At 38.3% G+C, this 10,798-nt stretch overlaps 1 protein-coding gene across 1 annotated transcript in view; it reads left to right on the top strand.

Annotated features, from left to right (window-relative positions):
- The first annotated feature begins 2,693 nt into the window (after window positions 1-2,693).
- BMX (BMX non-receptor tyrosine kinase) overlaps window positions 2,694-10,798 on the top strand; it is a 28,003-nt gene continuing 19,898 nt past the window's right edge. Inside the window, exons 1-5 of the mRNA XM_051615106.1 lie at window positions 2,694-2,831; window positions 3,786-3,890; window positions 6,349-6,430; window positions 8,096-8,215; window positions 9,629-9,690. Of these exons, the coding sequence (XP_051471066.1) occupies window positions 2,694-2,831; window positions 3,786-3,890; window positions 6,349-6,430; window positions 8,096-8,215; window positions 9,629-9,690 (507 nt within the window). The remainder of the gene's footprint in view (window positions 2,832-3,785; window positions 3,891-6,348; window positions 6,431-8,095; window positions 8,216-9,628; window positions 9,691-10,798) is intronic.

Genomic DNA, 10,798 nt, shown 5'->3' with positions numbered 1-10,798 from the left:
AGTTTGATTCCTTCATCCAGGGGAGGGATATGTTGTGACTTAGTTTGACATCAGGAGCTCCACTTTGTCAGCATTTCTGAGCCAGGAGCCGTGCTCCTAATGTGGCTGTTTCCCCAGCCACCGTAGCTTAGTCAGGTTCTTCTCCAAGATTTTCCTGTCTCCTTCTTAGTTTTCCAGCTGCTCACTCTTCTTAAGAGGAAGGTTACCAAGAGGGAGAGAGCTAGAGTACCTGCACCATGCATGCTACATGACAGCCTACCATTAGAAAATGCTCATCAGTGGCCACCACATCCAAATCACTTTGGCAGAGGTGGAAACAGAAGAAGCAGCCAATGCTAGAGAAAGTGTCTCTAGCTTCCAGTATGTCCTGGCCCCTTCTACTCATTCATTGCTTAGTGCAGTTCTGATAAACGGTCTCACAACAACCGTCCTTCTGAGAAACAAGGTGGTTTCTAATACTTTAAAGATGAGTTGGGAGGAAAAACGGTTCATATCATTCATTGTGTTACTGAAAGCAAAGAAAATGCAATTATTCCCTGTATAAGCACAACTGTTGGGAGCACAAGACATAAATTTCAAGCATGAAAAAATAATCAAAGATCCTTCGATCCTTCATGTCTCCAAATCATACAGACCAAGTATTTACAGCTAATTCTAAATTATTTTTTTTATTATTTTCTTCAAGGGAGAAATTAAATTTCACAGATGAAGGAACTGAGCTCCATTCAGCAAAGTGAGAGGATACGCTACCTCACAATTCTCTAGGTAGGCAGAAATTTGCAGACAGCACAGGCCACACTCTACATTTTCTGCACCAAAGGACCATCTCTTCAGCATGAGTGAGTTTCTAGTGCAAGCACATTGTGACTCAGCACAGAAGAGTCTGCTCACAGGGGAAGGAAAGCCTGGGCAGTGAAAAGACAGTGCATAGCACACACATTTTATTCCTGGAACTTTATCCTCATTTAAGAGAAGAAAAGAAAATGAAAATTAATATTTCTTTTGGCATAATTTCATCTGTTATTTTTTTTTTTCCCCACAAGCAGAAAAAGAAGAGCATTGTGCAGTGGATCTGAACAAGAAGTAGTTTTGCTGTCAAGATTTTTTCTTTAATTTGAAATTGTTTTCTATCTCAAATTGTAAAGATCACATCATGACAACCCCAGAAAAAGGACTTGCAAATAATGCTTTAAAATAAAGTAGCTGAAATTCCACCTCACCCATTCTTTTTCCTGGCCTCCAATACCTCTGTGAGCTCCATGGACATCAGTGGGTTGGAGCTAAAGATCAGGTGTTTCGCAGCATATGGAATCAAAAACACATGCTGTCACAAAAGCGGGAGTCCTTAATTCTCTGCTGTTGGAATAAGGAGGTTTTTAGGTTTTCTATCAAACATCAGTATTTTAATTGCAAAGAGAGCTTCTCAAAGCTATGTTGAACTAACTCCTAACTTCACACTAGTTACTCTTACAGACAGTCAGGGCAAGTACCTACCCTGTAATACCTGAAAAATTTCCTCAAGTGGAGTGGGCACGCCTTCCCTCCACATGACAGCAGACATCTAAATACAAAAATTTCAACCCCAGCTCTTCCTTTTTTCACTTCAAGCTCATTCCTCCTTCAGATGTTGCTTGTCATGGCAAGATTGCCTTTAAGCTGACTCACCAGTGGCACTAACATACACTGGACTGTCTGAAAGGGAGATGGTGGAAGATATAAGTAGGCATCCTGTCTGTGGGGAGGTTAACCAGATATCCACAGTGGAGTAATGACTAGTAAAGCCTCCCTTTACCTCTTCAGGCTGTTCCTACTAGACATTTAGTTCTTTCTGGGTTTAGACAGGATTCAATGGATAGATCAAGTGGGTGGGATGAGCGTCATGCAAATTTTCTCTTTCTGCTGAGCTCTTTGTCATGAGCAGGAACATAACAAAGTGGGGAGCTTAGCACAACACTTCCCTTTGGACTCTGCAACATACAGGGCAAAGGACGTGACCTACTTTCTTCACATTGGGGTAAGATAACCTGAAACCATATTAAACTTGTTGAAATATGAATCTCATCCTTCTTGGCCATTTTCTTTTGTAGGGTTATCAAGGCTAAGAAAAAAATTCATAGATATAAATATATATTTATATACATGTGGTGGAAAAAGATATTTTCTTTTTTATTCTTTCTTTTCTCTTTTGATTGTTTCATTTGAAAGAACAAAGCGAGAAATTTCCAGTCCAGGGAACACACTTGTCAGCACTAGGTATGTTTTTTCTGGTCTGCAAATAGAAGGGTTTTCTTTTTGGTTTTTCGTTCTCTTTGCTGCTGTAATGACTTCCATGTTATGCTGCAGATGTAACACATTTCTGCATAAAGTAGACTGTGTCCTTTGCCAGAAAGGGTAAAAGGAGAGATCCTCAGATGATAAAGTAACAGAGATGCCTTGTTTAGAACTTCAGTATATCTAGAGATTAATTTTTGCATACTATAGTTGTTTTTACTGAGTGAATAAGCTAAACAGCTTCACTTGTTTAAGCAGTATTAAACACATGCTTTGTAACTACATATTACTATAATATTTTATAAAACATATAGAGGACAATAATCTTAATATACTCACTTTTACGGTTTCTATAGTTGGTGTTCTTATGTTTATTAATAGCACTAATAAAGGCAACTATTATGTTCTTTTAGGGAAATATAATGGAAAAGAAAACAATTCTAGAAGAAGTTCTTTTAAAGAAGTCACAACAGAAGAAAAAAATATCGCCAATTAATTACAAGAAAAGATTGTTTGTTCTGATGAAAACAAACCTTTCTTATTATGAATATGACAAAGGGGTAAGACATTTTTTTTTTAAATAAACTGCAGTAAGATTTTTCAGTGTCACCTTAGTTCTCTGGTTTTCTTCTGTGAAACTTGATTAGACATTATGTGTTAGAACAATAGGTGTACTTTTTTGGGGTAGAATTATAGGGTTTCAAAACCTAGTTTCAATTCAAGAAAACATTTAGCCACCTGCTTAGGAGTGTCTCTACTCAGAACAACTCTTACAGTCACACTTAACATTAAACATCTGTTTGTGTCCTTCCAAAAAGAATTTAAGCAAGTAAATAACATTGCCATATGTTTACACATTGTCTCAAACAGAGATGTTTTCCTTGTTCAGGATTCCCTTGGAACTGATGTAAGTAACTGGCTTCAGAAGTTAGTTTTATGAGACATAATTAGTTCAGAATCTCATCCTTTGGCTGCTCAAAGCAGATGGTTAGGCTATCTTTGTTTCCTGAGGATTGACTGTATATCTCAAAAGGACAGCTTTTCACTAAGAAGATCTCCTATCAGAAATGCAAATACATGTCCCAGACAACTTATTTTTCTTTCTTTTCATACATTTGGACTCCTCCTGTGAGTTACATCCCGTTTCAAAACTGCAGGGAAGCTCAGTGAGAAGCAGCTCCACTACCTTCACAAAATTACAAGTGTCACAGTTAGGCTTCTGCTTTTTACTTAAGGTATTTTCCCCTTAATTCCTCCTTCTTCTTTTCCTCCTGGTCCCCACTCCTGCCCAGTACTCTGCAGCGGCAGTAGATGCTTTCTCAGATGTAGGGCTGTGTCCTGTGACTTTTAAAGGAACTTGATCAGTATATTAGATGGAAGCAGTGTACCAAGGAGGATTTTTATTACCTTTCTTTTAAAATTTAACAAACCTGAAACTATGGCTTATACAGCTTGAAATATGAAATTGTACAGTCTCTTCAAACAAGAATACTGTTGTATTTTTTCTCTCTCAGAAAAAAGGGAAAAAAAAGGGGTCAATTGAGATTGAGAAAATCCGGTGTGTTGAGACAGTGAATCTTGAGGAAGCAACACCTCCTGCGAGACAATATCCATTTCAGGTTAGCCATGAAATCTGTTTCATTTACGTTTCATGTGAAATATGCCAGTCATTCTAAGGCTACACTTAGTGTTCCTGTCCTCAGTGGTGATACCTGGTATTGCTGGGTGTTACTGATATTTATAGCAAACAGAAAATCAATCCCTATTACTGAAGCTGTGACTTTGCTGAAATATATTTAATCGACTGTGTTAGAATTCAGGTAATGTCTTGTTTCTTTTATGTTCAAAGTTCTATTATCTGGACTTTATCTATCAATGCACTATATGTTTTTCACTTGTTTTAAAGTATAATTAAGCACTTAAAATTATTATTTTAATTCTCACTATGTCTTTCTACATTTTTTTAATATTATTATTTTTGCCTCAATACCAAGTGCAGGATTTGACCCCTGAATGCCTGATTACCATTCAAATATGCCACAGTCAGGAAATCCAAGGCTGCTCCTTGTATCTGAAGATGAAGCTGCACAAAGAATTATGCATGTTCAAGAATGAAATATGATAAGAAAACTGTAAATTAAAATTTGCTGCCTTTCCTCTGTTACAATTGCCTAGCTCAGGTTCCTGCTATTGCCTCCATCAATCTCAATTCAATGGGCAGTGGGACATGCAGATGTGAGAAGTGGCCACAGAGCCCCTTCTGAAGTGCAGCTGCCAAACAGTGCATCTGCAAGCATCAGGACGTTGGAGTCAATAAAGACTTGCTGAATAGTGTGTTAGTTCGTGACCCTGCAGTGTTTGCCATGCCCAAGAGCAACCTCATTATTTCGCTGCCTGGTGGATCCTAGGTGTCATTCCAGTCTTCACTTCCCTTCTCCCTCCCCCAGTTGTGGCACTGAATGACACAATTCTGTTAGATTAGTGTATTTATGTCAGGAGTGCATAACATGGTTAATTGGAGTAAGGGTATATGCTACAGTCACAGGGTGCAGGCCTCTGTGCTTGGAAACAGTATCTCTAAAGAGGACTAGAGGAAGTTGCACCAGGGGAGGTTTAGATCAGATATTAGGAAAATTTCTTTACTGAAAGTGTAGTCAGGCTGCCCAGTGAGCTGGTTGAATCACCATCCCTGGAGATATTAAAATAAGTGTAGACATGGCACTTCAGGACATGCTCTAGTGAAGAGGGTGTTTTTTGGTTTTGTTGTGGAATTTTTTTTTTTATTTGTTGTTGTTGTTTCTTCCGGGGTTGATGATTGGACTTTGGGATCTGTCTTTTCCAACCACGATGGTTCTGTGAGTCTGTGATTCTTTGACTTTAGGATCATGATAGCTGAACATAAATTCCCAGTGCAATGCTGTGGCTAAAGGGCCTTAAAGACATCCTTGAACATAGAAGCAGGCACATACTTAGTAAAAGCACTCAATATGTTTCAACATTACCATGGTCACCAGGAGAATATTGTGTCTGGATGTGGTGACTGCAAGTGAAGAAAGATGTGGTAAACTGATGAGGGGCCAAAGGAGAGACTTGACAATGAGTAATAGATTGCATGGATTACATGTTAAAAAGAAAATCTCACAGGTCTCCATCATTTAAGTAAGTAAAGAGGGAGTAAATTGATCAGTCATGTATTGTTGTCAGTGGGAATAAGCCTTTGACAGCAAGAGCTCTTCAGTCAAACAAACAAAAGCAACAAAGTAGCGTTTGAAATTCAGAGCAGATCCCTGAAAAGCAATGTACACAAGGGAAATTAAACCCTGACCTAACACACAGTCAGCCCAGTTCTAAATGTGATCCAAAAAGCCAAGCAGATGTTAGTAGCTATTAGACAGACAGGAAACAAAGATAACAGAAGATAGGCTGAAAACAAGCAAAAGCAGCTGATTGTTCATCTTGTGTAGCTAAGCTGTAGGAGTGCTTTCTGCAGGGTGTTGTAGGTACTAGTTATTTCAATAAAAAATCAATTGAACACAAAGAAAAAATACCTCTCAAAGAGTATTAAGCATAAACACATCACCTTTGGATCAGGACTCCCTGATCATTGTACAGCTGCTCTGAAAGTACGTTCTGCCTCAGTATTTCTTACTGGACACTGCAAGACACAAGTTCCTGGCCTCATTGAGCCTTGCGTAACACAAGCCAGAAGCTGAAAGATGACTCTGGAAAAACCGAAGTGGGAAGAGTTTACATGGGAGCTATAAAGCTGTTTGTACATAGAAAGTGGGAATATCAAGAAGTACTTAATGTTGCCTCTTGTTTCTGCAACTGTGCCTTAACTTTGGTTAAGGTAACTTTTAGTATTTGTATTTATATTGAAATGAAATATACAGATATTGTGTGTTTTTATAAAATGGCAGTAAGTGATCTCTGAGAAACATTACTAAGTTGCAGGAGTCTGATGTGGGTCCACAAAGGCTGTTCTTTTTGTTCCCATTTCCTTCTTTTCCTTCCTGAGGAATAAGAAGCTTTCAGGCTGTACACTCTCACCATGCTGGCTTTCCCAACCTCTTCTAGATTGTCTACAAGGGTGGACTTCTCTATGTCTATGCCAGTAATGAAGAGAGCCGGGAGCAGTGGCTTGCAGCTTTGTATAAAGGTAACACTTTTCCTTTGTGTATCAGAATATTCAAATAAGATGAGGAGAGATAGGAAAATATTCCTGCCTCATAATTTTGTGCCACTCTTTGTCACCTGTTTTTAGTCTCCTTCATGCTTCAGTTCCAACTGAATGGTGGAAATGCATGGTATTTTCAATAAATGATTAGAAATTTCAAAGGCTGAAGGTTTCAGTGAAAAATAAGCCAAAATAAAGCTTTTTATTATTATTTTCCATAGACATTTTTTAATCTTCCTATGTTCAGTATTTACTGATGAAAATTAATAGAGCATAGCCATTACTGCTGTGGCTAGTACAGTGCTTACCTGCACAGCTGCCATTTTGACAACTAGTACTGCCAGTGCTTTTTCCTTTGTGTTTTCCCACTTTTTTCTGTTTTTTCTGAAATTTCTGGTTTTTTCAACATAGCAAAATTACGGTCAAGGAAAGAGTAAGTTGTAAGCAGAAAACTTTGTCCCTGTGTAATCCAGTGAAGGTAAAAACTTCACATTTGAATAGGGCAGCCCTCACACCTGCTGGCCTTCGTAGGAACAAAAATAGGCAATCTATAGTGTGCTACAAATATCCTCCCCAGTTTTACTTCTAAACCTGTGTATGAGCTACCTCTCTGTTTGTGACTCCCTTTGCATTCACAAAAATGAGAGTATGTCAATTAATTTAGGGAAGTTATGAAGAATGGGGAACAGAAGCGTTCATCACGCTATACTGGGCCTTCTAGAAACCAAAATTTTCAGTCAGATTTTTTAAAACAAAATTTGTGAAGAGTCAGGTTGCATAAGTGATGTGTCTTGTAATGCTCATTAGAGAAATAACAGAACAAATATTTGACTGCCTTTTAAAAAGTATATAAAAAGCACTAGTCACAAAAGGGGGTTCTGATCCTTGCACAGCTTTCTCTTGTGTTCAGGCATCTTGGATGTACACAGCACAATTAAAAACCTGTCCTGATACAACCAGTTTTTAAAGTCTCACTCTATGCCTTCTACATTTCTTCTAGATGCCTTTCGAAACCAAAACTGCAATTACAGTTTACGGAACTAATGCATCACTACCATAGTGATACTACCGGTGCTATTTTTCTAGGGTAAAGCAGAGCTTCAGATACAAAAAAGAAGTATTTGTGTTATGGTGGTCACCTTTAGTGTGCTTAAATAGGAATTGTACTTTAACAGATAAATGTTGGTTGTATTTGTCGTATGACATATTGAGTATCAGTGAATACAATTGTCTTAGAATAGGAAGTTTTAGGAAAATACTCAGCATGTTTTGATATATGAAAAAGTTTTACTTGAATTAGTTTTAGTATTGATACTTAAACTTTTATAAGATCTATGAATCTGAATTATAGTTGTTGGATCCTGTTTTGGCTTTGGGTATTTAATTGGCTGGTACTGTCTCTCCTTGACACTAGGGTTTCTTTCTCAAATAAAAAAGTAGCTAGGGGGAAAGGATTTCAGACTTGAGTTTACATAGAGGAATATATCATAGAGATTAATATATGAGCAGAATATCTGGTTTGAACTCTAAGTAAGACAGTAACCACTCTGTGGTCCCATGGTTTAGTGCAGCAGACTCTGTTGATCTTCAGGGATATTGTCATTTTGCAGCTTGTCATGTTCTCTTTGATTGCTTTGTGCTTTCCAGAAATTAAAGAAAATTCTGATTTGCTAAACAAGTACCATGAAGGATTCTTCACCAATGGGAAGTTTCTCTGTTGCAACCAGACCTGTAAAGCAGCCCCTGGATGTACAATTTGGGATAAATGTAATATTTTTTTTTGGTTGGTTGCTTAGTCTTATTGATGCTTTTCACAGTATTGCCAAATCACATGGACATTTGAAGTAGTGTAATCCATAAAAAAGCTAATCTACTTATACCTTTTCGTACATGTTCTTAGCTCTTTTTAAGATCAGAGATACTATACTTTGTAGATTATACTTTAACTGGGGGAAATAAGACACTGAATTATTTCTGCTGTGTTTGATAAAAAAATTAGTGACTTTTTAACCTACAAAATAAAGCAGATGGAATTCTTTGTGTCCTTGTTCTTAAGATCTCTAGTTAAATTATGGTATTTAATGGTTGGACTAGTTGATCTCAAAGGTCTTTTCCAACAAAAAATATCCCATGATTCTACGATCATGATGTAAGACCCTTCTAGTGATTAGTTCCCTCATGTCTGTGTACATACTTCACAGTGAAATGCAACATTTGGGAGAGGGAACAACAATTTATGAGTATTTGGGATTCGACCTTTTAAAGCCTTATTATTTGGAATTATAGAACAATTTTAGATTCAGTGATTTCAATCACGATCAAACCTTGCTCACATTTACAGTAACAATCTAAAAGTATGAACCTAAAATTGAAAGCTAAATCAGAACATGCAAGTGTGAGCAGCTAGGAACCTGATTTAGATCTTTGAAACTGCCTGTAACAGACATTGCCTTTTGAAAATTTGAATTAATTATATATGCTTATCAACTATTGATACAGGTTTCATTCTTATGGAACACTAAATAACATAAAGAGTTATCAGTCAATTTGTAAGGGTAATTTGAATAGCTTCATCTAGCTTCAAAACCACTCATTACAAAAGCAAATAAGGCCAGTCCTTTGCAAGGACAAGGAAATACCTTGTTATTAGTCATGGATGACTTAGCCAAGAGAGGAATTAAAAAGAGAGCTTTTGTATATTAAATGCATCATTTATGTCTGAGCTAAAAATGCATGCAGGATAATGTGGTGTATCTACTCTAAATTTGCTCCTAATTAAGTTCCTGAGGTTGCTAACAGAGACATGCAGAGCACAGGGAGACTGTCTGTGTATGGGTGACTCCAGACAGCCTCAGGCTTGTAAATAACGTGTAACTGAAAGCAGAAACAAACAAAGCAAGCAAACAAACAAACTGGGAAAATCAGAGAGCTAAATACAACAAAAAATTTCCCTGAAGTTGTGTTTTGGTATAGATTAAAACAATGGTTAGTGGATTTATAAAAGATATTGAGATCGTGCTTGAATTAAGAGAAGGTTGGAAAAGAGATAAAGCTTGTAGGTATCTCAGGGAGGTGAAGTGTCAGCTGTCATGATGCTGTTGCTGTATAGATCTGCTAGTGAGAGAGCCTCAAGAGATAAAGTGTTCATGTTTTTTTTCTTTAATTCTCCCTCTCTTCTAGATGTGACTCTGTGTTGTACAACTGGGTCTGTGAAACCACTGCCTCTGGTTCCTCAGACACTGGTAGGTAAAAAATTTTGAGTATCTGGCTACAAGGAAAGAAGCAGCATCCAGCTGGTAGGGAGGACTGTGAGATGGGATGGAGATATACAAACAGCCACTCACTGGAAGCTGCTGTAGACCTCTAATCTGCTGTGCAGCTCCAGCATCCTTGTGTCCACCAGTGTAGGGAAGGACTTTGAAAGGCTGCACCTTGAGTACTGTGTGCAGTTTTGGGCACCGCAGTACAGGAAGGACATTGAGGTGCTGGAGAGGGTGCAGAGAAGGGCAACTAGGCTGACTAGGGGTCTGGAGAACAGGTCTTACAAGGAGAAGCTTGGGGAGCTGGGTTTGTTCAGCCTGGAGGAGCAGAGGCTGAGGGGAGACCTCATTGTTCTCTACAACTACATGAGAAGAGGTTGTAGTGAGGTGGGTGTTGGCCTCTTCTCCCTAGTGACCAACAATAGGACACGAGGAACTAGGGTCAAGTTGTGCCAGGGGAGGTTCAAATTGGATATTAGGAAAAAATTCTTCACAGGAAGAGTGGTGAAGCATTGGAACAGGCTGCTCAGGGAGGTGGTGGAGGCACCATCCCTGTAGGTGTTAAAAAAATGGATGGAGGTGGTGTTTCAAGAGATGGTTTAGTGGTTAGGGGTTGTAGGGTGGATGGCTGGAATTTACGATCTTAAAGATCTTTTCCAACTTTGATGATTCTATGTTTCTATGACTCATCTCTCTCCTACATGTGGCAAACTGTGAAAGTCTCAGCCATGTTCAGTCACTTTAACACGCTGGTCCTAGTAGTGACTACAGCCCTTGTAACAATGTCTTTTACTTTATACACTTCGTTCCAGTGTGATTAGGCAATGTTACCAAAATTAGCTCTGTAGTGTGCAGGAAGTCCCCATTCCTAGATATGCTAAGAATTCCACCATCCTCCCCAGTTAAAAAGGTGCTCATAACACTGGAGAAAATATTGTAACTAAGGATGTGAACAAATATACCTGCTTTGTGTGGGTGAGAAATGGTGAATGAACTGCATTTGTATCAGGCAAATCCTAAGATATGTGTTCCTCAGAGGTTAAGTCAGGAGCACAGATGCCTGTCTAGGAATGTCTGTTTAGTTCAACTT

The sequence above is a fragment of the Apus apus genome, chromosome 1 (genome assembly GCF_020740795.1).
Source record: "Apus apus isolate bApuApu2 chromosome 1, bApuApu2.pri.cur, whole genome shotgun sequence".
In the NCBI taxonomy this organism is placed as follows: Eukaryota; Metazoa; Chordata; class Aves; order Apodiformes; family Apodidae; genus Apus; species Apus apus.
Note: the sequence above shows the minus strand (reverse complement) of the source record. Positions and strands in the feature narration are given on the sequence as shown.